General features: G+C 45.3%; 1 protein-coding gene across 3 annotated transcripts in view; it reads right to left on the bottom strand.

Annotated features, from left to right (window-relative positions):
- Window positions 1–14,600: 14,600 nt before the first annotated feature.
- Window positions 14,601–26,461, bottom strand: part of FOXRED2 (FAD dependent oxidoreductase domain containing 2) — a 78,885-nt gene continuing 67,024 nt past the window's right edge. For all 3 annotated transcript variants that reach the window (XM_033935124.1, XM_033935123.1, XM_033935125.1), the window contains 2 exons: window positions 21,859–22,029; window positions 14,601–16,171 (listed from right to left, as the gene is read on the bottom strand). In XM_033935124.1, the coding sequence (XP_033791015.1) occupies window positions 15,915–16,171; window positions 21,859–22,029 (428 nt within the window). In that variant the 3' untranslated portion in view covers window positions 14,601–15,914. The remainder of the gene's footprint in view (window positions 16,172–21,858; window positions 22,030–26,461) is intronic.

The raw sequence follows: 26,461 nt of genomic DNA, 5'->3' as shown, positions 1-26,461 counted from the left end.
CTTACCCACTGGGAACCCCGACTTTCCTGACCCCTAACTTTATTTTGTCAGGCTTGGCTCCTTAGGTACGCCAGCCTGAAAGGGGGGAATGTAGGGTCATGAAATAGTTAACTGTTGTTTAAAATATTGCTCTGGCCTACATAGCTGAAAACAGTGTATAATCTATTGACTGCATCTGCCTAAAATGTATGTCCCTACCTTACCACATTGTAAGCTGAATAGATAAGAGTTTGAGCCATGATGTACCCTGCCCTTCTGTACATTTAACTGTAAAAGTTAGATAGGTGTCCTGCTAGTGACCTGCTAGTGTGAGCTTAGAACCAATGAGTGTTAAGAAAAGTAACACGTGAAAAGCTTTTTCTAGAATTCAGTTGTATAGCCAGAAAAATGAATAAATATCTCTGTAACTTCCTGGTTTCGGCACTTCTGAGCCAGCTTGGAGCTCAGGGGTCCAGCATGCATGCTGTGAATAAAACTTGTACTTCTTCACGCCTCTGACTTTGTGTGTCCAAGTGACCTTTCAGCGTCCCTCGATAGAGTGTGAGTGTGTGTGTGAGTGTGAGTGCATGTGTAGATGTGTGGCATGTGAGCATTGTATGATTGGGACGGATGGACGTGTTGAATCGTTTGGGGATTCTGACTGTATTCTTACTATAAAACGGGCTGGGGCTGCTGGATAGTATGTACTCCTACCTTTTCCACTCCGGTTATATTGTCAAATCTCTGACCTTGCTATCTTGCCTATGTGCTATTTCGCTCAATGATATTTTTTGCACGGGTTTGCTTTCATGATTGTTTTGATGCATTGTTATTTGTACATGCTGTTCGGTTGCCTTTTGTCTCAATAAACATGACATTATAAAAAAAAGAAAGTACTTTTACCCAAATAGTGAAATTTAGTGTACTGTAATAAGAGTAAAACAACCTCAGTTCTACAGTCACATTCATTTTTTTTCTGACAGCCTAGTGTGGGAAAATATACTCTCCTAATGGTTCCCATACCCTGCACAGGATGTTAAGTACTCATAAGCAATGCTTCTCTTCCTGTTGAGAAGAAATTCCCATATGCGTTTTTAACTTTTAATGTAACAGATGAAGACATCTGTGCTTGTGTCTTTCTCTCTGCACTGCAACCCTGGGGGCTTTGTGTCAGGTGATGTGTGCTACTAGGTGTTTGAAAGTAATCCGATTCCAAATCCAGATCACATTTTTGTAACTTTTTGTAAATTGTTTGTTGGTTGAGGGAGGTGATGTCAGCAATTAAGATGGCTGCTTGAAACTTCAGCACTACAGCTCAATTAGGGCTAGATTCACTAACCTGCCCGAATCGGAACAATCTGTTTCCGATCCGACAAATTCACTAACCTAAAATATGCAGATGGGGGTGACTGGAGGAACGCCCCCATCTGCCTGCACGGATCGCGCATGTGCAGACCTGTCCTAGCCGTGACTTTTTTTTTTTTTATAACTTGAAACTTTTTTTTAACTTTAAACTTTTGCAGCAGCCTCTTCCCTTCAGTGCAAGCCCTCAGGTTAAAGCTGGCGCTGTACTGCGGCATGCAGCCCCACTTTAAAACCACGGGTTTGCACTGCAGGGAAGGGCAGCAGAGAGCAGGAGAGTCTAGGCTTGAAACGGGGCGAGCAGGCAGGAGAGATCGGGGCTGGCAGGCAGGCTCGTTCGGGGCTGCAGGAGATGGGGCTGACAGGTTAGAAATCAGGGCGGCCGAAGGCAGGGCAGTCGCAAAGGGCTTCAGCGACTGGTACTGAGCAGTCGCTTTTTGCGAGCCCAATTGGATCGAAAAAAAAGTTTAGTGAATTGCGTCCTTGCCTACTTTGCATGCAGTTCCCCTCATTTGCATGCGCGCACCGGAAGCGGTTCGCTACACAGGTTAGTGAATACTGCAGGAGGGAAATCTGGTCGCTAAGGGCTTGCAAACCGATTGGTTTGCTTAGTGAATCTTGCCCTTAGTATGGTTAAATATTTAGTCGCTAGAAAATAGCATATATAAGGCACATTTACTTGTAAATCAATCCCTTAGTTAAAAGATCAGCCTAAGCAAATAATTTGCACCTTCTCCCTCTCATCCCTGTTCCTCTCTCCTTCCTCCTACCTCCTATTTCTGCAAGTATGATTTGTGGCTCCTTTTTGTCCTAGGTCCCCTTTTCCATACCTCTCCACCCCACCCCATGGTCCTCTCCCTCCTCCAGAGCACAACTATCTGAACTTGTCAGTCCTTGGTAGTAGACAAAAAGGAAGTGGTCCAAGGTGCCACCACTGTTCCTTTCCAACTGATAAGCCCAGTTCAGAAAAGATCAATAGGCTGAGGGAAAGTTAAAAACATAAGAAATGCCTTACTGGGACAGACCAAAGGTCCATCAAGCCTAGTATCCTGTTTCCAACAGTGGCCAACCCAAGTCCCAAGTACTGGGACCTGTCGTTGCCTCCGCAAGGGACCCCTGACTGTTGAGCCACGACAGGGGTCCCTGTAGAGCTAGTATATTCAGCAGACTTTATCATTGCCGAGGCTCGGAGGCGACTGGTTTTTTTTTTCAACCACCTTGAATTTCCATGCGGAGGCGGAGTTTGAACCGGGTCCAGCCTGGGACCCTGGGGACTACAGGGCGAGTGCTCTGACTGTTGAGCCACGACAGGGGTCCCTGTAGAGCTAGTACATTTAATAAACTTTATCATTGCCGAGGCTCGGAGGCGACTGTTTTCCCCTCCCCCCACCTTGAAATTCCCTTGCGGAGGCAGGGTTTGAACCGGGTCCAGCCTGGGACCCTGGGGACTACAGGGCGAGTGCTCTGACTGTTGAGCTACGACAGGGGTCCCTGTAGAGCTAGTACATTCAGCAGACTTTATCATTGCCGAGGTACGGAGGCGACTGTTTTTTTTTTCCAACCTCCTTGAAATTCCCTTGCGGAGGCGGGGCTTGAACCGGGTCCAGCATGGGACCCTAAGGACTATAGGCCGAGTGCTCTGACTGTTGAGCCACGACAGAGGTCCCTGTAGAGCTAGTACATTCAGCAGACTTTATCATTGCCGAGGCTCGGAGGCGAATGTTTTTTTTTTTTCAACCACCTTGAATTCCCTTGCGGAGGCAACGACAGGGGTCAACGACAGTGGCCAACCCAGGTCCCAAGTACCTAGTAGTAATAGATTTTATGCTGCTTATCCCAGGAATAAGCAGTGGATTTTCCCCAAGCTATTTCAATAATGGCTTGTGAACTTCTCTTATAGGAAATTATCCAAACTTTTTTCAAACCCTCTAAGCTAACTGATTTCACCACAATCTCCAGCAAAGAATTCCAGAGTTTAATTACACATTTTGTGAAGAAAATATTTTCTCCGGTTTGTTTTAAATCTATGTTCTTATTACGGTACTGGGGTTCAAGAAAGGACTGGACAATTTGCACTGTTGGACTTTACATTGGCTTTAGCAAATAAACAAGGGGTTGACCATAGACACATTCCACACCAATATCCACTGGTAAACAGTTTTCTTTTCCCATGTGCTTTAGATTGAACAACTTGAGTCTGGGTCAGATGATCAGATCAAGGCAGGTAATGGAATGCTGGCATTTGATAAACTGAGATTAAAACTACAAAAGCTTGAACACAGATATGCTTGTTTGCATATAGGGTTACCATATGGCTCCAGAAAAAGGATGGATCGAGACATCCGGGTTTTAATTCCATTGCTTTCAATGGAAATAAAACCCAGATGTCCCAATCTATCCTCTCTTTTTCTGGAGACACATGCTAACCCTACTTGCATACCAATGGCATATCTTATCTTGAGAGAAGATACTGTGCTTGATGGACCTTTGGTCTGACCCAATAAAAGGCCACAGTCCCCGAGTTACAGACGCCCCACTTAAGTACAATTCGTACTTAAGAACGTGGTTAATTTCACTGAGTAGTATTTCCAGTAGCATAGACTCCTACACTAGAGAATGACACGGTGGCGGTTTACCCGCGGCCACCGCATTTTAGCCGCGGGTCACCCACCGAAAACGGGGAAGAAAACTAGCAGTCGCTGCGGCGACGGGGACAAGGCCATTCACCGCCCGCGGGGCGGTGAATGGTCTTGTCCCCCGCAGTGAGGCATGAAGGATCGCGCGGTCCCCGTAGCTCACACCCGCCCGCCCAATCGATTCCAGTGTCCAGCCAGCTCTCTCCCCTCTCCTCACCCCAGTCCGCAGATCCTCCTCCTCGGCGACCCGCACGCTACCAGAGAGCCGCGCACACCCGCCGCTGCTCAGCCTCGATCTTCTGCTCTGACGCAACCGGAAACAGGAAGTTGCAGCAGAGCAGAAGATCGAACACTGAGCAGCCGCGCATGTGCGGCTCCCTGGGAAAGCGCTTGCAGGTTGCCGAAAAAGAAAACCCACAAACCAAGGTGAGGAGAAGGGGAGAGCCGGCCAAACACCAGGATCGACCGGGCAGGCAGGTAGTGGCCGCGGGGACCGTGCGATCGCTAGTGTTCCCGGCTCAAATTGGAAGGAGGGAGTGAAAGGAAAAAGGATTCTGGGCCAAGGGGATGAAGTCGGAAAGAAAAACCCACAGCAGGAAAGAAAGGGAAGGACTGGCAGGTGAGCCAGATGCTAGAAGCAGGGGGGGGGGAAGAAAGAGGGAAAAAAGCTAGATGGGGTTGAAAAGAAGAGACACACTGGTATGGAAGAGGAAGATAGGGGAAATCTGGACACAGGAAGGTAACAGAAAGAGGGGAAATTATGTGCATGGAGCATAGGGACAGAGACATAAAGGGGACATGCCATGGGGATGGTATATGGACACAGGGGGGGCAATGACAGATACATAGGGGAGATATTAGAAATGGAGAAAATAGGAGCACAGAAGCGAGATGGTTTGTGGGGATGGGACAGGGACCGAGCTTGCAGGCTCCAGTGGCTTGCACAAATTACATTGTAACGTGCCATGAAAATAAGAGGAAGGAAGGTAGATAGGCCACGCGAGAGGAGCTGAAGGGTAGTAGAAAGGAACAGATGGTAAAGGAGGGAGGGAAGGGTGGTGGTGGAAAGGAATAGAACAGACATTGAAGGAGGGCGGAGAGGAACAGACCCCCAAGGGAAATGTGGAAGACAGAGTGGGAAGAAGACAGATGCCAGACTATGCGGGAGCGGAGGGAAGAAGATGGGTGCTAGACAGTGTTCCCGCTAAGCTGCGTTGGCCTGCGCTCGCGCACAAAATATTACATCGCAGCGCAAAGTTTCTCTTCACAGCGCACACACGCGTCGGTAAGGTAAGGGGACGCATTGGGGGGATTGCACTTCCCCACAATTGCCATGCTTCGGTTCCTCTTCTTCCTTCCTTCCTCCCCCCCCCCCCGCGGGACCCTGCGGCACCATCAACTCTTACTCCCTCTAATGTCGGCCCTGCAGCTCCAGACTTCCTCGCACCTTCTCCCCTCCCCCTTTGGATCGCTATTATTTTAAATGTTATAGCCGCGGAGCTGTATCCATCAGTGGAGATGTCTAACCTCGGCCTGCCCCGGAACTCTTACTGCAGCAGCCGCCCGTCTAGGCAGGAACAGGAAGTCACTGTTGCAGTAAGAGTTCCGGGGCAGGCCGAGGTTAGACATCTCCACTGATGGATACAGCTCCGCGGCTATAACATTTAAAATAATAGCGATCCAAAGGGGGAGGGGAGAAGGTGCGAGGAAGTCTGGAGCTGCAGGGCCGACATTAGAGGGAGTAAGAGTTGATGGTGCCGCAGGGTCCCGCGGGGGGGGGGGGGAGGAAGGAAGGAAGAAGAGGAACCGAAGCATGGCAATTGTGGGGAAGTGCAGAGCTGCAGGGAAGAGTGTTGCGGTACCCAGCTGGAGGGAGAAGGAAGATGAGGGAGGGAATTAAAGGAGATGCCAGGGCTTGGAGCATAGGAGGAAGGTATGCCAGTCTAAGGGAAAAGGAAGGGGGAGATGTGAGAGCATGGAGGGGGAGCGAAAGATAGAAGAAAAGGAAAGGAGAGAGATGCCAGAGAATCAGGGAAGGGGAGATACCAGACTATGAGGAGAGGTGTGGGAGAGGGAAGGCGAGGAGAGAGATGCCAGACCAATGGGGTGAAAGGAGAGATGGAAGGGGGAGGCATACAGTTTCTGGAAGGGGCATAGAAGGAGAGAAGATGCCATATAGGGGAAAAGAGACGGCAGACAGTGAATGGAAGGAAGAGAGTTACAAGAAGATGAGGAAAGGAGAAACCACAGAAGACAAAGGTAGAAAAAAATTTCTATTTATTTATTGCTTTAGGAGACATGTGTCACTGTTTCTGTGAAGCATTGTATGCAGAGTCCAGCTTCTTGCTGGTTCAATTTAACCTTTGTCTATGTATTTTTATTTTATCCCCCCTTTTACAAAACTGTGAAGCGTTTTTAGCACCAGCCTTGGTGGTAGCAGCTCTGATGCTCAGAATTTTATGAGCATCAGAGCTGTTACCTCCGTAGCTAAAATCCACACTACAGTTTTGTAAAAGAGGGAGGGGTTAGTTTGTGATTACATATTCCTTACTAGGCGAAGGTGTTTTCTGTGTTCTGTGTGTTCGAAAGACATGGTTTTCTGTTAGGATTGACGGTGTAGGATTGATCTGTGCTGGTCTGGCTTGTTTAGTTTTACAATGGGTGTATTGATGTACTGCTCACTGCAATATGTAAGATGCTGCCTTTTCCTAGGTACTCATGTGTGACGTGTGGTTTGTTACTAAAAATCATGTTTTTCTTACAGATGGGGGGGGTGCCAAAAAATGATGGGCCCCGGATGTTACATATGCTAGGTACGCCACTGTATGTAAAGATACCAGAAAGCTGGCGTAGCAAAAACTTCTAAGTTTTGAGTATTTAACCCTCCCACAATCTCACGGGCACTCGTTTCAAGTTTATTGAGATTTTGATTTAAACGCAATATCAAATATTTTCAATGCGTATAACAAAAATAAATTTGGGGAAATAAATAAAACCATTTGAACCAGTGTTCCCGCTAAGCTGCGCTGGCGTGCGCTGGCGCACAAAATATTACATCGCAGCGCACACGTTTCTCGTCACAGCACACGATCGGAAGAGGCGTACGGCAGATGGCAGGGCGGCGAGAGGAGAATCGGGCGAGTTGGCTCATAACTTGCTGGCGCCCGATATTTTTGGCTCACGGTGAAAAAAGTTTGCTCACAACACCCGCCCGCTTAGAGGGAACACTGGTGCTAGACCAATTTGGGGGGGGGGTGGGTTAAGGGAGAGGCACAGTAACAGCAAATGGAAGACGCAGAGAGAAGACACACAGTGGATGGAAGGAATTCAATGAGAAGATGTGGAAAGCAGAAACCAGACAACAAAGGTAGAAAAAAAAATTATATTTATTTATTTATTTTTTTGCTTTAGGATAAAATAGTATATTAGTTGTGTTGATAAAAATTTATAAACAAAGCCCTGCCAGCTGAACATCTCTTTCTCTAGTTCAGCAGCAGGAACTTTGATTTATAAGAAAGGAATAAGCTAAATATTACAGTACTAAGGCTTATATGGATGCAGCGGGGACGGTGACGGGGCGGTGAATGGGATGGCAGTGGCGGTGACGGGGCGGTGAAAGGGATGGCGGTGACGGTGACGGGGCGGTGAAGGGATCGGCGGTGACGGGGCGGTGCAGAGGATGGTGGGCCGGTGACGGGGACAGATTTTTTCCCCGTGTCATTCTCTATCCTACACTTCTCCTGTAGCAGATTCAGGAATTATGCATGTTTACATTAAGAACAGTGTGTGATTGTGCATGCTGTACCTTAGAGGGAACACTGGTAGGGATAATTGATCCTTTTATCAGCTGGGAGTAGAGGTAAGCAGCAAGAATCATAAAATCTACAAGTTCTGAGTTACATACGAACAGCTTTAAAAATGTAACATGTTCTTAACCTGGGGATTACCTATCTACAGAATATTCAGGATACTGGGAGGTCTCTGGAGAAATAGACAACTGGGAAATGGATCTAGTTTGCCATGACAAAATCGTCTACTATGAATCTTTTCAAGAAACAGAATGACGTTTCTGGAATCTGGTGGATTACAGGACCAGAGGCAACATGGACCTAGAGGTAGGTCTTGTCAGACAAATCTGATCAATTTCTTTGACTGGATGACCAGAGAATTAGGTAGAGGAAGTGCGCTAGATGTGAATTTAGATTTTAGCAAAGCCTTTGACAGTGTACCACACAGACGTCTAATAAATAAACTGAGTGCTCTTGGGATGGTCCCCAAAGTGACAGGCTGGGTTAGGAACTGGTTAAGAGGAAGACAACAGAGAGTAGTAATCAATGGAGATCACTCTGAGGAAAGGGATGTTACCAGTGGTGTGCCTCAAGGTTCTGTTCTTTTTAACATTTTTCTAAGGGATGTTGCTGAAGGACTGTCAGGTAAGAATTGCCTCTTTGCAGATGATACCAAAAACTGCAATAGAGTAGATACCCCGATGGTATGAATAACACAAAGAAAGACCTAGTGAAGCTTGAAGAATGGTCTGAAATTTGGCAGCTAAAATTTAATGCTAAGAAATGCAAGGTCATGCATTGGGCTGCAAAAACCAAAAGGAACGGTACAGTTTAGGGGGTGAAAAACTTATGTGCATAACAGAAGAGCGGGACTTGGATGTGATTATATATGATGATCTTAAGGTGGCCAAATAAGTTGAAAAGATGATGGCGAAAGCTAGAAGGATGCTAGGGTGCATAGGAAGAGGTATGGCCAGTAGGAAAAATGAGGTATTGATGCCCCTGTATAAGATTTTGGTGAGACCTCATTTATTGTGTACAATTCTGGAGACTGCATCATCAAAAAGATATAAAAAGGATGGAGTCAGTCCAGAAGGCGGCTACGGAAATGGTGCGTGCTCTTCGTCATAAGGCATATGGGTACAGACTTAAAGATCTCAATCTGTATACTTTGGAGGAAAGGTGGGAGAGGGGAGATATGATAGGCATTTAAATACCTAGGTGGTGTAAATGTGCATGAGTCAAGACTCATTCTATTGAAAGGAAACTTTGGAATGAGAGGGCATAGGATGAAGTTAAGAGGCGATAAGCTCTGGAGTAATGTATGAAAATACTTTTTTATATATTGATTGTCAATGTGATTGAATATATATAACACTTTTTTGTAGTTTTGAAAAGGATTAAAGAATTATAAAAAAAAAAAAAAGAAAGAAAATACTTTTTTACAGAAAAGGTGGTAGATGCTTAGAACAGTCTCCTGGAAGAAGTGGAGACAAAGGCTGTATCTGAATTCAAGGAGGCGTGGAATAGGCACATGGGATCTCTTAGAGAAAGATAATGGTTACTGCGGATGGGCAGACTAGATGGGCCATTTGGCTTTTATCTGCCATCATGTTTCTATGTTTCTAAAGACTCATAGCTAATTGGTAGGTCATTTATCAGTTATACCTGACTAGAGTTTGAATCCCGCTTTGGGATTCTGCAAGGTAGTTGGCCTCTGGCTAACTTAGTCATCTGTCAGTAAATGAATACCTGGCCTTAGTTGAGGGGGTAAAGATAACTAATGAAGGCAATGATGAACCACCCTGCCAAGAAGTAATGCAAGTGGTGACCCCCATCTATGTACAGGTAACTTACCTTTACCTGTTTTATAAAATGTGACAAGACAGTATCATATTATGACACGTCTGTGATGAATTTACAAATTATCCTCTTTTTGTAGAGAATGCAATGAAGTAGGGTCATGTTCCACATCTAGTGGTTCAGTGTAATTCAACAAATAACTAAAACAGTTATGGGCATATGTTCCAGTAAATATGATATCGGAAGCACATGTTCCCAAGATGGGAAAATGTCCCTGCTGACTAATAGCTGCACAGTGCAGTGGGCTTCAGAAATAGCTGCTTTAGTACCACATGTAGAGGCCAAGAGAAACTTAACACAACGTCTGGAAAAAGAATATACTTGTAGGTAGGAATGAATGAAAAGACCCATTTGTTTTCATTCATTATACTAATTTGTTTTACCATACAGACAGTAGACCTCACATAAGAAGTTTTAGCAGAGTGGAATGGTCCAGTGTTAGTAAAGTCCAGATCATCAGCTAGTGGAAACAGTATTCACCGTCTCTGGCAGAGAAGAGGTAACAGCCATCATAAACCGCTGACATCTAGTGGCAAAGCTGCAGGTTCACATCTGCTAAATTTCAGAGGAAGAAGAGGACTATGGCTGCACTGGCTGAGAGAAGCTAGGAGAGGATAAGCAGAGGGGAAAATCTACAGGCATGGGTGGGGTTTGGCAGTGGGAGGGGGGGGGGACACATCATTCATAGACTCTAGATTCTAACCTCCACTGCTGGTGCTGTCCCCATTTTCTGTTCCCTACCTGCCCATCATCTCCCTTTCAAATCTCCCTGCCATGGCATTGAGAACAAAATAAAAAATAACTGTAGACCTTTGCATTCTGCTGCCATACTCCATATGGCAATAGGAGAGAGATAAGAGAGGGGGTGGTTTAAGGAGGGGAAGAGGATGCAGAACAAGGATGAGGAAAAGAGAGCAGAAGAACAGCCGAGAGGATAAGAAGGAGAGATGAATGGAAAGAGCCAAATGTGTAGAAAAGAAGGAAGGAGGGAAGGGCTGTCTGGAAGAGAAAAGCAAGGGTAGGAAAGGGGTAGAAGGGGAGGTGAAAGAAGAGGAGGAAGGGTAAGTAAGGAGAATAAAATAGTATAAAGAAAAAAAATGTAATGACAACGGATAGAAAAAATCTAGAGGAAAAGCTGAGAGAATAAAACATAATAGAAGAAAAAACTTAGCAGAGAGGAAATGTGGTAAAAGATAAAATGAATAAACAAGAAAAGATTAGAGGAATAATGAAAGTCTATAAATAAATTAATAAAATAAGATAAAGGTATAAAATAAGGACATATGAATAAAGATTTAAACGTGTGTATAAGAGAGGGAGACAAAAAAAAACTAATAGTTTCCATTCTGAATGGACATTGGAGAAAGGAAGTTTCCCCTCCCCTGACCTCAGTTCCTTTTCCATCCCCCTACCCAAACTAAAACACAAATTACACCACCTTCTTAAGTTAGAAGCATAAAGGACTCATTTTCAAAAGCACTTAAGTCATTCATACAAATATTATAGGTTTCTATGGTACTTTGTGTGTCTATGTGCTTTGAAAATGAGCCCCTAAGTCATTTAAATACTGTCCACAAAATGTATACATGAGACAGAGTGGACAAGTGTGTGACAGCTACTGGGGACAGTCTGTGCATAGGAGTTAGAGGAACCAGAGGTGATGCTAGCAGAAAAAAACCCAAAAACAGAGATGCTGACCATGGACTATTTAATAAAGCGATTGTAGAAAAATATAAAAATCATGATTTAAAAACATATTTTACATGATTGTCAAACATCTGAAAACCAAATCCCACAAGAATGGATTTCAAGTATGGTTCAATGGTCATTACCCTTACTGAAGCCCGACTCTCTACAGTGACAGAGTGCTTTGGACAGCACCCTCCCTCCGGTCTTTATTGGTGCAATATTTTCACAAAATGCTCTGTTTTGAAAATAAGAGCAGCAGCTGACTGTGTATGCAAATAAAGGTGACCCAGGATCATCAGTCAAGCAGAAGAAACCATGTCTGACATTCCTGCACCTTGCCAGTAAAGGGAAACAAGGATTAATACCAAGTTAATGTGAATCTTAGTACTATATGAGCCACCTACCAGGCTGATGAACATGAGAGGCACTGGTTTAGCTCATCTAATGGAAAGAGCAGTGTCTCTTAAGATGTAAGGCTGGTCTCATGCCTCCTTTGTTTCTGTAGAAAATGGGAATGAGTCATAACAAGAGGATCCGGTCTTTGGCAAGCAGTTGTGGTGCAACAACATTTCTCTTCAGTGGTGTACGAAGGGAGGAGTGGTCCATCCCAGGTGCAGATCATAAATGAGTGCTCCCAGAACTGCTGCCCTGGGCTCCCTTGGTCTGGGAACCTCTTACCCCTTTGCGGCAGCTGCAGCCTTCACAACTCACTGCTCTGGCCAACATGAGGCCTTCCTCTCTGTCAGGTCCTGCCTTCGTGAAAGCAGGAAGGATCTAGCAGAGAAGAAGGTCCAATGCTTTCCAGAGCAGCAAAAGGAAGGCAAGTTCTTAGTGGTGGGGGGGGGTGAAAGAGAGAGAGGGGGGGAAATGGGCTTGGAGGGAGGGGAGGAGAAGAAAGACCAGGGAAAGGAGAGATGCCAGACCATGGGGAAAAAAAAGAAGGAAGGGAGGGGAGGGAAAGGATTGGAGATGCCTGACCATGGAGGGGGAGGGAGATGGAGAGGAGAGATACCAGGACATGAGGGGAGAGAAGGGAAGGAGACAGATGCCAGACCATGGGATAGAGTAGAAGGAAGGAAGGAAAGAAAGGAGAAGAGAGAGATGCCAGAGCATGGGAGAGGAGTGGAAACAGAGAAGAGAGAACAATGGAGAGAGGTGAAGCTGAAACGAATCATGTATAAAGGAGAGAAGGGACACTGGTTGAATGGAAGGAGGAGAGGATAGAAAGTTTATGGAAGGGGCAGAGAAAGAAGGCGGAGACTGGATGGAAGGGGCAGAGAGAGGGCAGACACTGGATGGAAGGGGCAAAGCGGGCAAACTGGATGGAATGGGCAAAGAGGGTGGTCAGTAGATGGAAAAGGAAGAGAGAAGGCGGACAGCGGGTGGAAGGGGCTGAGAAAGAGCAGACAGTGGATGGAAGGGAGAGAAATGGTAGGCACTGGATGGAAAGAAGAGAATGAAGAAAAGATAAGGAAAGAAGAAACCAGATATGACAAAAAGTAGAAATTTATTTTTTTTTTTTTTTGCTGCTTTAGAATAAAGTAATAGTGTAGATGTATAGAAAAACATTTATAAATAGAAAATGGAAATAAGGTAATATTTTTATTGGACTAATTTTAATACATTTTTAAAATTAACTTTCAGAGACTAAAATCTCCTTCCTCAGGTCAAAACAGTATACTGTACAGACCTGAGGAAGGAGGTTTTGGCTTCTGAAAGCTAATTTTTAAAATGTATTAATCCAATAAAATGGTATTTTCTTATTTTCATTTAATTTGTAAAGTGGTGATTGTTATTTGTCAGTTTTTTTCAAATTTACATCTGTTTTCTTTATATTTTGAATACTATTAGGGGACGTGTCACTGTTTCTGTGGTGTTGCATTGTATGCAGAGTCTGGCTTCTTTTTCTACAATATTGCTAAAATTGTTTATTGTTATTACAATATCACTAAAATTGTTTCTTTCTGAGCACACTGCCAAGACCATCTTCCATACCCTCATCACCTCTCATCTAAACTACTGCAACCTTACTGGCCTTCCGCTAAATCATCTCTCTCCCATTCAATCTGTTCAGAACTCTGCTGCATGCCTCATATTCCATCAATGTCACTAGGCCCACATTACCCCTCTCCTCAAGTCACTTTATTTGCCCCATATCCATTTCCACATACAGTTCAAACTCTTCTTGCTGATCTACAAGTGTGTTTGTTCCACAGCTCCTCAGTATTTCTCCTCTCCATCTCTCCCCACACTGCCCCCCAAGCACTACACACTCATGGGAGAGGTCCCTCTTATCTGTAGCCTTCTTTACAACCAATTCCAGACTCCGTCCCTTCAACCTTGCTGCACCATATGCTTGGAACAAACTGCCTGACGCTCCATTTCTGACCGTATTCAAATCCATACTCAAAGCCCACTTTAAAGATTCTTTCAATTCCAACTCACCTTCTGAGCACCAATATCTGTCTTATCATTCCCTCTGTAATTCCCCCCACCTCAGCACAGTGTATTGATGCATCTTCTTGTCCAGTTTGTCTGTCTTGACTAGATTGTAAACTCAGACTGTCACTTCTGTGTTTTGATGTACAGCACTACAGCACTGTGTATGTCTAGTAGCGCTATAGAAATGTAAGTTCAGAGGGAAAGAGAGAGGCTGCATGAGTTGGGGGATGGGAAGGGAGGGAAAAAGAGAAAGATGCCTGCCCACTTTGGGCTACGCCACTGAGGGGAACCAAGTATGTGGTCTACAGCAGGAATGGTGTTATGGATTACAAGTACATGGAATACATAGCTGCAAATGAATGCTTCAAACACTGTAGTCCAACACAGGTCAGATGTGACTGAGCTGAAACCTAGAGCAGAATGACAAAGCCTGCCCAGCCACATTTCTGGGAAAGGTTTTGAAATCAACCAGTTTTGCATGGGAAAGGGGGTCCATTGTTAAGGCCACTAGGTTGATTAATATTGGTAAATAGTATCTCTTTAAGGCAGGGATTCTCAACCCAGGCCTCAGGACACACCCAGCCAGTCAGTGGTTCTGCTCATGAATATGCATAAGAGATTTGCAGGCTTACTACCTCCATTGTATGGAGATAGAGACTCAGGAGACTGAGGAAGGGTTCCCCCTGTTCCCCAAGGGCCCGTTGTCCCCCAAGCAATGAACCAGGAAGTTCTTCTTCAACCAGAGTTGTAGAAAACTGGAACGCTCTTCTGGAAGCTATTATAGGGGAAAACACCCTCCAGGGATTCAAGACAAAGTTAGACAAGTTCCTGCTGAACCAGAACGTACGCAGGTAAGGCTTCAGTTAGGGCACTGGTCTTTGACCTAAGGGCCGCCGCATGAGCGGACTGCTGGGCACAAGGACCACTGGTCTGACCCAGCAGTGGCAATTCTTATGTTCTTAACTACTGATATCAAGACATTATATGCAGATTTGTTCTGTATTTCAGCTTGGATTTTAAGCCTTCTTAAGGTCTCATACACTAAAGGTAGGCTAAGGGGTCCTGCTGGATCCAAGGTTTTGCTGGAGAAAAATACAGGCCTGCATAAGTTTCAAGGTCCCTCTGGATGCTCAGACTTTCATGGAAAAATACTGAACTTGGACCATGTGATCAAGAATATGTGAAAGCTGCAGATGAATACAAAAATACAGGTGTCAGTCCACAGGAATGTGCTAATTAACATCAAGCTAAGATTCAACCAGACACCGCAGCACACAGAAAAACAAGTGACTATTTCGCCAGCAACTTACCAAATAAGGAACGTGGGAATTACAGAAGAAACTATGGAATTAGGTAACGACTGGCCATTTATGAATCAGGGCAGCTATGGTAATCAGGATATGAAAAGACTGGGTAAATACAAGCATCTTTGCAATATGGCCGGATGGGCCTTGATTGGCACATGAGGGAAGCATGAGAAGTTATAAAAATTAATACATGACCACTTAACAGGCTAGATAGAGATATACTTTTTCACAGCTAGATATTTTTTGCCTGCTGTGATATCTCTCCAATGTTGAGACAATATATTTTGAACATGTTTCACTGTTATAATTTTTTATATTCTGCTCAAATAAAATATTGTCTGCCTGTGGAATACATTGCACTTCCGTGTCACTCTTTGGAGTCAGCGTGTGAAGGGCTCTGGTAGCGAACCTCTTCAAGACTCATTGCATATTTGGAGTAAGCTGCTCTTTTGCATCAGCTGGCTTTCATTCCTTGTGGAATCTGGTTTTGAGTCCAGCAAGTTAATTACCCCTGAAGCAGCCTTGTTTGGCAAAACGTGTCAGGCACTGTTGCTGGGAACACCATGAATAAATCTGATATCATCTCCAGACTGCCTACCCATTGTTTTATTCCATGTTGGATTCATCGGTGGATCGCTTGCCTTGTTGCTTTCTTACACCTGCTTCTTTACTGAGGCAGACTTCTTACTTGGTAAAACTTGCTGGATGATGTACCAGGGAGAGTGAAGTATGAAACCCTACTGATGAATGCAGAGAGTTTCTAGAAGTGTTCCGGGTTTCTGCAGATCCACCAGTATAGTATGATGTTCAATTACAGACAAAACAAAACTCCCGAGAGCCTATCAGAGTTAAAGTTCTTCTTTTAGATGAATGGGAGATAGCTGATTATATGCTCTGCCAGTCATGTGATCCTTTTTCAGGTCATGTGACCTATGGTCTTCCAGCTCTTTTGCAGATTCTAGTATCGTATAGTCTTCCAGAAGGTCAGCATCTACGGCATGGCGTCGCAACTGCTCGTTACCTACCAGCCCTTGCATTCTTAGGTACCCCTGCTGGCAGAAGGGGGGAGATTTCCGATTTGTCAGAGCAAACAGAAAACAGGACTCTAAGAAAGAGGGAAACAAAAGAATTGGTTAGTTGTGAGGGGGGGGGTTCTTTCAGATAAGACTGGGAAATATTTCTCAGTAAATGACTCTCTGTTTGGTAAAAGGGGTTGGATACAGCTGGTGTGGAATGAGAAGTGGCAGTAGATGAGAAAGGATAACACCCTGGGAGGGGATATTGCCCATATTAGAGAATGACACGGTGACAAAATTCATAACCGTGGGAAACCATCTCCATGTCATTCTTTAAGGAGAGAGGGAAGAATCAGAGTATGAATGGGCACAGTCACTGACCCTCAAGCCTTGCATTGAAGAATGCTGGTGTAGAAGAACTGAGGTTGAGATAAACACTAAAGAATGACATCCACGGGGACAGGAACGTTGATGAATTTTGTTACCATGTCATTCTCTAGCCCATATCAAAATTTAGTATATGTATCACAGTGCTTAATCTGACCAAACCTGAATCGGAGGTCTATGCAGTCACAAGCATTCTCTATGTCAAAGAAGTACACTGCATTTCATCAACTAAGGCAGGGGTGTTAAAGTCCCTCCTCGAGGGCCGCAATCCAGTCGGGTTTTCAGGATTTCCCCAATGAATATGCATGAGATCTATTAGCATACAATGAAAGCAGTGCATGCAAATAGATCTCATGCATATTCATTGGGGGAATCCTGAAAACCCGACTGGATTGCAGCCCTCGAGGAGGGACTTTGACACCCCTGAACTAAGGACATGGACTAGTATCTTGAGCCAGGAATAGTCTGGTCCATATTCAAAGTGATTTAACTGGGCAAGAGACTCCTGTCCAATTAAACTGATTGTGCCAGCCTCACTGCTGATATTCAGCAGCACTTAATCAGATAGTGCCAGGAAATATCTGCACTAACAATCCCTGCATTGTCCAATTACTATTGGCTGGTCTGTAGGTAAAGCTTGGGCAGATCCGGTACTTAACCGGCTAGCAGTGCTATTCACACCACTAACTGCTTAAGTAATTATCTGAAATTAGAACAGCTAAAAGGCTGTCCTACTTTTATTCACCAAACTAACCTGGCAATGGTCTGTAAAATGGCTAGTGACCCCAGCTACCTCTGATGACTTGAAGGCCTTGACCAAGCTCATTCCCATAAGACACCCCTCCCCCCGGGCCTATCTTGTATCCCTGGTGGTCTAGAGCAGTGGTTCCCAACCCTGTCATAGAGGACCACCAGACCAGTCGGGTTTTCAGGCTAGCCCTAATGAATATGCAAGAGAGAGATTTGCATATAATGGAAGTGATAGGCATGCAAATCTGCTCCATGTATATTCATTAGGGCTATCCTGAAAACCCAATTGGCCTGGTGGTCCTCCAGGAAAGGGTTGGGAACCACTGGTCTAGAGGGTCCTGTATGGAGAAGCAATGCCCAGTAGCTCTTGCCAACTGTAGCTCTGGTCACAAAATGGCTGCTGCAACCCCTAACAGCAGTCTCATGATATGTAGGAACGAGTGGGCATTGCTTCTGCATGCAGGATCCCCTAGACCAGTGGTAGGGAACTCCAGTCCTCGAGAGCCGTATTCCAGTCGGGTTTTCAGGATTTCCCCAATGAATATGCATGAGATCTATTTACATGCACTGCTTTCAATGCATATTCATTGGAGAAAACCTGACTGGAATACAGTTCTCGAAGACTGGAGTTCCCTACCCCTGCCCTAGACCACTGGGGATATACAAGATAGGTCTAGGGCAGGGGTAGACAATTCCGGTCCTCGAGAGCTGGAACCAGGTCAGGTTTTCAGGATATCCACAATAAATTAGCATGAGATAGATTTGCATCTTAAGGAGGCAGTGCATGCAAATCCACCTCATACATATTCATTGTGAATATCCTGAAAACCTGACCTGGCTCCGGCTCTCGAGGACCGGAATGGCCTACCCCTGGTCTAGGGGAGTTTGAATGGGACTTTCAGGTCATCTGGGTGGGAGGGAAGGGGGAATCACAGGTGGTGAAAGGGCTGGGTCCCAGCCTATATTCAGCTTAAGACCAAATAAATGTTTTATGCGGATCCCAGCTGATGCATCCCAGGTGATGCATATTGGTAACAAAAATCTTATACACAAATACAGGATGTCTGGTGCAGTACTCGGAGAGACAACCCAGGAAAGAGACTTGGGAGTACTGGTCGACAAGTCGATGAAGCCATCTGCGCAATACACGGCAGCAGCGAAAAGGGCAAACAGAATGCTTGGAATGATTAAGAAGGGGATCACGATCAGATCGGAGAAGGTTATCATGCTGCTGTACTGGGCCATGGTACACCCCCACCTGGAATACTGCGTCCAGCACTGGTCACCTTACTTGAAGAAGGACACAGTACTACTCGAAAGGGTCCAGAGAAGAGCGACTAAAATGGTTAAGGGGCTGGAGGAGTTGTCGTACAGTGAGAGATTAGAGAAACTGGGCCTCTTCTCCCTTGAAAAGAGGAGACTGAGAGAGGACATGATCGAAACCTTCAAGATAATGGAGGGAATAGACTTAGTAGATAAAGACAGATTGTTCACCCTCTCCAAGGTAGGGAGAACAAGAGGGCACTCTCTAAAGTTAAAAAGGGATTGATTCCGTACAAACATAAGGAAGTTCTTTTTCATCCAGAGAGTGGTGGAAAACGAACGCTCTTCTGGAGGCTGTCGTAGGGGAAAACACCATCCAGGGATTCAAGAGAAAGTTAGACAAGTTCCTGTGTAACTAGAAAGTACGCAGGTAGGGCTGGTCTCGGTTAGGGCACTGGGCTTTGACCTGGGGGCCTCCGCGGGAGCGGACTGCTGGGCACGATGGACCACTGGTCTGACCCAGCAGTGGCAGTTCTTACGTTCTTATGAATATTAATCAGGAACCTTCCATAAGCTCCAGCAGCCGGTACATGCTGAATTAGCCCTGGATATTAAATACTGGGACCCAGACATGGCCTGCCATTGAATATCAGGGCTAATTCTGCCTGCAGCGGTCAGTGTTTAAAAAAACACCAGCTACTGCAGGCTGAATACTGACTGGATTATGTTCAGTGATTCAGATACTATGCAGCCTGGATGACTCTGAGGAAGAAGAATTCCACCCTAGTTTGGCATATCTAAGGCTGACACTTTTTGCTCCCATGGAGGACAGTGCATTTTTCGAATATGGGGCCAAGCTTTTCCAGAAACACTGCTCTGACTTATTGAGCCATTTGCTATGCTGTAAAAGAGAGAGATTTGTGCAATTCTTAGGACCTAAGGTATGATCCGGAGTTGGCAATTTAAAAAAAAAAAAAAATTCTACTAATAAACTCCTGAGGCAAGCCCGTTTGGGTCGAAACATGATCGTGTCGAGTCATAATATATCAATAAAAGATATTGAGCACCAGAGTCTTCCTTCGCTGTTTGTTTTCTACTTTCCAAGGTTTGGGAAGTAACCATCTCCTGTTTTCTTGTGCCCACCAATCAGGAACCACGAGGCTATCATGATTTGAAGGATATGACTGATAACAAATCACATAAAGCAACAATCAGATACTCAACGAATCAATTCCATCTCCTGTGACCAGGCTGTAGGGATCACTCCAATCTCAAAATAGCTGCCATAACCCGCATTGGCAGTCTCATGAGACTGCTACTAGAGATTGCAGCACCCGTTTTAGCAGCAGAGAGGATATAAACAGGAGCGAACAGGGATCGATTTTGGCCTGACAAGCCACTAGGCTATAATAGTCCGGAGGGGGGGAGGAGAGAGTGTAGGAGCTCATTCATGCTTTGGCCAAAACCAAGCAGCAAATTTTGACTACAGATTCAGTTTCTTTAATATACTCATGATAGTCCATATTTCTTATAAACAAATATGTAGATAAAGCGGGAATTTTGAACTTTAGGACCAGTCTTTCCTCTAGAACAGGGATCTCAAAGTCCCTCCTCGAGGGCCGCAATCCAGTCGGGTTTTCAGGATTTCTTCAATGAATATGCATTGAAAGCAGTGCGTGCAAATAGATCTCATGCATATTCATTGGGGAAATCCTGAAAACCCGACTGGATTGCGGCCCTCAAGGAGGGACTTTGAGACCCCTGCTCTAGACAGTACTGTCATCTACACACGTCTGTCTATGCTGTGTCAATTGTATTTATCTCACAACCCTTTGTGCATTCACTTTGAGAGGTTCTCCATCAAGGACTCAGAAGGGTCCACAAATTTCTCCTGAGTGGGTGACATTGAGTATTTTAAATGATCTGGAGGTATTCCTCAATTGAGGAAATGTCTGAAGTACAGAATAGGCTTTCCATCACATGGCTAAAACTTACAATGAAATTAAAAGGATCTTTTTGCACAGAAGGGGTGATGAAGGATTAATCATAGGTTCTGGGTAGGGTTTGTCAACTCACCCCAGGTGGCCTGAACAGATGATATATTTCCGTTTTTAACCTCCATTGCAGGTATGGAGTTGCAGTTGGTGAGTGTCCCATTGATTACCCATAGCAGTGGCGTAACCGGACTCAATAGGCCCTGGGAGGGAGGACCAAGAATGCCCTCCCCGTGGCCCCCTGGGTCCGGCACATACCCCTCCCCACCGGCCTGGATCCAGCACCTCTCCCCCCAAGCCCAGTTGCTTACCCGTTGCCAGCTCCTCCAGATACTATAATGACACAAGCAGCACTAAAGGCTACCTCTCTGGTTGGCAGGTCCTTTCCTCTGCCACATCCCACTGTTCTGAAGCAACTTCCTATGGGTGGGATGCGGCATAGGAAAGATTGTAGCGTCTGGAGATCTAAAAGGTGAGTAAGAATCTGGGCACAAGGAGGAGAAATGCTGGAGCTGGGTACGTGGAAGGGATGGTTCAGCTGCAGGTGGCCCCTACCACTGGGCAGCCCTGAACAGCTCACAGTGGTGTACAATACAATTAAATCAAAATATATAAGAACTCCACTATCATGATAAACAATTAATTCATCCATAAAAGTGATCTACTCCAGTGTTTCTCAACTCATAAGAACATAAGAATTACCGCTCCTGGGTCAGACCAGTGGTCCATCATGCCCAGCAGTCCGCTCACGCGGCGGCCCTCTGGTCAAAGACCAGCACCCTAACTGAGACTAGCCCTACCTGCGTACGTTCCAGTTCAGCGGGAACTTGTCTAACTTTATCTTGAATCCCATTTTTTAAAACTTTTCTGAGTTAATGTGTGTTGAAATAGGGGGGATACCCACTGGGTACCTGACCATGTAGAATGTGGAGTAGATCAGTGTTTTTCAACTCGGTCCTGGAGTACTTCTTTGCCAGTCAGGTTTTTGGGATATCCACATTGAATTTGTATAAACTTAATTTGCATACACTGCCTCCATTGTATGCAAATTTCTTTCATGCATATTCATTGTGGATATCTTGAAAACCTGACTGGCAAGGGGGTACCCCAGGACCAAGTTAAGAAACACTGATCTACTCCACATTCTACATGGCCAGGTACCCAGTGGGTATCCACCCTATTTCAACACACATAAACTCAGAAAAGTTTTTAAAAAATGGGTTTCAACGACCCCAGTGCTCTCTTCTCTCTTGCTTGCAGTCCATACTTCTCTCTACTCACTGAGACAACAATTTCACAAACCCTGAATCCCATTATGAAAGTCCTGTGGCTCCACCTCAAAACACAGCAGCCTTCCTGTTTTTTCCTGCTAGGTAGCTCACCGGAAAAGTAGGCACGAAGGTCTGTGTCCAGACAGTTCTCCAAGAAGCGCCTCAGGGGTAAAATGTGGGCATTGAGGGCAGTCCAGTCCGTGAGGAAGTCCTCCACAATATGATGGATGGCATCAGGGCGGGGCAGGGGCCATTTCTTGGGGCGGAACTTCATCTTCTGTCCTATTGGCAAACGGAGAGGAGTGAGGTGATGTATTATTAGGGCAGGTGAGTTTACCAGTGCTGTCAATATACAAAGTCACTTTCTCTTTTTTGGTTTTAATGTTAAATCTTCCTGGCTTAAATTAAAATTTTACAAACCCTAGTGTGGAACATCTGATTTAGGATCTTTTTAGGAATCCACACTACAGAGAAGATTCTCAGCTTTCAACAGATTTTACTTTACACAAATAGCAGATTCATTCCCAAATCATGCTTGAACAGTCTGTACTGATGCCAGCTTAGTCTCAAAGGTTTTTAAACAAAGGGAGAAGGAAGCTGGTTTAAACAAATTGAACTATCATATTTTTCGCTCCATAAGATGCACTTTTTTCCCCAAAAAAGTGGGTGGAAATAAGGGTGCGTCTTATGGAGCAAACACCACAACCCCCCCCCCTCGGTCCCATGCTGCTGCCGTCAGTTCTCATCAGTGTGCACCCCACTGCTCCCTTCCCGTGAATTCCAGTTCAAATATGACCAGGGGGAGCATGAGCAGCGGCAGTGCGCATGCTTCCAAGCTTTTCAGAACCGTCATGTCTAAGCGGCAGCTTGCCCGACCAATTGCATCTGCCGTGCACCCTATTGCTCCCTTCCTGTGAATTCCAGTTCAAAGACGAGCAGTGGCAGCGTGCGGGCCTCCACCAAGTTTTTCAGAACCATTGCGTCTAAGTGGCGGCTCGCCCGACCAATTGTGTCCACCAAATTGGTCTCGACCGCAATCTGGCCCAACCAGACCTGGTTGGCACGACCAGAAGGAAAGGAGGCGTGGCTGCAGAGAGCCACAGAGTAGGTTGTGCGAGAGAAGGGGAGGGAGAAGCGCCCTCCTTCTCCTTTTCGGAGTTTTGTCTGGTTGGGGAACAGAAACTGCCTCTCGGTGCTCATCCCCTCCCCTCCCCACCCCCTTAAAAAAAAACCTCAAACAACTCCTCTTTCAGTGCAGGCTGCCGGTTCCAAGGCATCTGTCAGTTTGTTTTTTTTATTTCCTTTTTTAAAAAAAATTAATCTCATAGAATCGGTTTGCTGGCTAGAATCGCAGCCATCCAGGAATGCCTGCTAATTCAGCACAGGACCGGGAGTACAAAAAGTCACGGGGGGGGGGGCCCTGACAGGCCTGCCCTGTGCCCTGTCCTGGCCTACCACTAGAGGGGGGACAGGGTACAGAGCTTGGCAAGGAGTGTAGGGTTGGGTGCAGAGCCTGGCAGGGAGAATTTGGTTCAGAAGGTTTTTCTTGTTTTCTTCCTCTAAATCTATGGTGCGTCTTATGGTCAGGTGCATCTTATGAAGCAAAAAAATACGGTACTAACTGATAACATCTTTTTTTAGCTTTGATAAGATAGAGAATCTGCATATTTGTTGTTAGTCTACAAAGGCTTTATTGAATTTATATTCCATATATTGAAAGAACCTTGCAAATTTACAACTTTAGAGACTTGAATGGGACAGTGAACAGAAACTAAGGAAACAATAGGAACAAAAGCAGTACTGGAAAACAAATCTGCTGCATATAGTTTTCTTGCAAATGCATATAAGTTATTTTATGGTCCATCTCTTAAGTCAGACTAAACTGAGAAATACTTTTTCTAATTTTCCAATAAATGTAATAAATAAAAAACAAAAAGGGAGATAAGATGATAAGAGACTAAACACTGAGGACTTTCTTAGAGATCAAACTCCACAGGTGACCCTTGAGGGGAGTAATGCTAGCCTAGTGCCCAACCCTCAGTAAGCCTGGTTCTAAGAGAGAGGTTGTAAAGGCTCAGCATTAAAGATAGTTTTCACAGCAACCAGTGAACTACTGTCTGCCTCTGATCACCCATCCTCCCCACAGCCAATCCATCCCTATGCTCAAATTACTCTTATACTACTCTTAAATTAGCCTCCACAATTCCCACTGATCTTAACAAGGACAATTTCCACAAACCTGAAACACATTACTCTTACACTACTATTAAATTACCCTTCACATTTCCCCAGCTGATCTTAAGAAGGACAATCTCCACAAACCTGAAACATCTAACCCCCAAACTCTCTCACCAGATCTGGAAACTCACCCTTTCCCCACACCTTAAACTAAACTAAACTAAACTAAATCTTGGGTTTATATACCGCAACATCTCCACAGGTGGAGCTCGACACGGTTTACATGGTTAGGGAAGGAACGGAACTCCAATAGATTTATAGAAGTAGGTAAGAAGAGAGGATAGGTGTGATAATACTAGGGAGGGGATGAGGTTACGTTTTGGAGAAGAGCCAGGTCTTCAGAAGCTTACGGAATGGTAGAAGGGAGCTCAAGTTGCGGAGAGGGGAAGGGAAACTATTCCATAACTGAACGATTCTGAAGTGGAGGGAGGAACCGAGTTTACCAACGAGGGAGATACCTTTTAAGGAGGGGAGGGATAATTTTAGTTTTTGCGTGGATCTAGTGAAGAATGGATTTGAGGAATTCCAGGCTAGAGGAATAAGAGGTGGAAGGATGCCGTGGAGGATTTTGAAGGTTAAGCAGGCACATTTAAAGTGGACCCTGGAGATGACAGGAAGCCAGTGGAGCTTGGACAGGAGCGGAGAGACATGGTCAAATTTACTTTTTGAGAAGATAAGTTTGGCCGCTGTGTTCTGGATTAGTTGGAGTCTGTGGAGGCTTTTCTTTGTTAAGCTAAGGTAAATGGAATTGCAATAATCCAATCTGGAGAGGATGATGTACGAGCACGGCAAAGTGTTTTTGGTGGAAGCAGGACCTCACTTTCCTCAGCATGTGAAGGCTGTAAAAGCATTTTTTTATCAGGGAATTGAGGTGGTCGTTGAAGGATAGCGAGGAATCTATGGTGATGCCCAGGACTTTGCTAGAGAACTCCAGTTGTAGAGAGGAGCCTGTGGGCAGTGGGATGGAGGTGGGTAGATGATCAAGTTTAGGGCCAAGCCAAAGTAGTTTGGTTTTGGACTCATTCAGTTTCATTTGTACAGCGAGGGCCCAGGATTGAAGGTTGGTTATGCATGAAGAGATGTTTGCTGCGAGATTGGTGAGGTTTGCGTCGGTCTCGAGGAGGACCAGGATATCGTCTGCGTAAGTGTAGAGTGTTTCTAGGGGGGAAAGGTGGAGAAGGTTCAGAGAGGACATATAAATGTTGAAGAGGATAGGAGATAGGGGGGAGCCTTGTGGGACTCCACATGTCGGTTTCCACGGGGAGGATGAGGTACCATTCTTGGTAACGTTGTAAGAGCGAGAGCGTAAGAAGTTTGAGAACCAGTCAAGGACTGTGGAGCTAATGCCTATCTCGGAGAGTAAGAAGATTAGAATGTCATGATGGACAACGTCGAAGGCTGCAGAGAGGTCGAATTGAAGGAGAACGGCAAATTTTTTGTGAGAATGAAGTTGTTGGATCTTCGAGATTAGGGAAATCAGGAGGGTTTCAGTACTGAAGTTGGGTCTGAAGCCGTATTGATAGGGTAGGAGGGTAGAGAATCTTTCCAGGTAGGCTGAGAGTTGGGAGGAGACAATGGACTCAAGCAGTTTGGTTAGGAGCGGAATGTTCGCTATAGGGCGGTAATTGGATGGGATGGAGGGATCTAGGTCAGCTTTCTTCAGTAGGGGGGTCAATGCAATGTGTCCCATTTCAGGTGAGAAGAGGCCCGATAATAGGGCAGAATTTATGAGTTTGGTGAGAGATGAGATGGCCTGTGCGGGTATTTTCTCAAATAGATAGGATGGAAATGGATCCAAGGTGCAATTGCAGGATTTCAATTTCTGGCAGAGCTTGAGGACCTGCGATTCGGATACTTGCTCAAAGGCAGTCCAGGATCTATTGACTGGGACAGGGGTGATGACATTTGGAGTGGGAATGGGGGTGGTGAACACTAGAGAATTGTAGGAGACTACGGGGGGGAAAGAGCTTCTTAAGGCGGTGACCTTTCCATTGAAGAAGTTTGCTAGTAGGTCGGCTGATGGGGAGGAGGGGAGTGTGGAGGGGTTGGTGTTGGGGGTTAGGGAGCGCCAGATATTGAACAGCATGCTGTTCTGGTTGTTTGATCTGGAGATCTTGTCACCATAGAAGTTTTTCCTAGCATTTTTGAGAGTGTTGTTGTAAAGTTTAATGTTGACTCTCCAGATTTGTTTGTCTGTGGGGGATTTAGATTTTTTCCAGATGCGTTCCAGGGATCGACATTTTTGTTTTAGTACCCTGTGGTGTGGGAGGTACCAGGGGGCCTTACGGGAGTAGGTGACGGTTTTGGTGGAAAGCGGGGCAAGAGAGTGGTAGATGGATTTTGAGAGAGTAATCCAATTGTGCCAGTTGGTAACAGAATCTGAAGGCTTAGGCTTGGATGAGAGATTGTTGAGGAATTTGGACCAGAACTGATCACTTGAAATTTTCTTGCGGAAAGTAATGGACTTAGAGGTATG

Source organism: Geotrypetes seraphini, chromosome 2 (genome assembly GCF_902459505.1).
Source record: "Geotrypetes seraphini chromosome 2, aGeoSer1.1, whole genome shotgun sequence".
In the NCBI taxonomy this organism is placed as follows: domain Eukaryota; kingdom Metazoa; phylum Chordata; class Amphibia; order Gymnophiona; family Dermophiidae; genus Geotrypetes; species Geotrypetes seraphini.
Note: the sequence above shows the minus strand (reverse complement) of the source record. Positions and strands in the feature narration are given on the sequence as shown.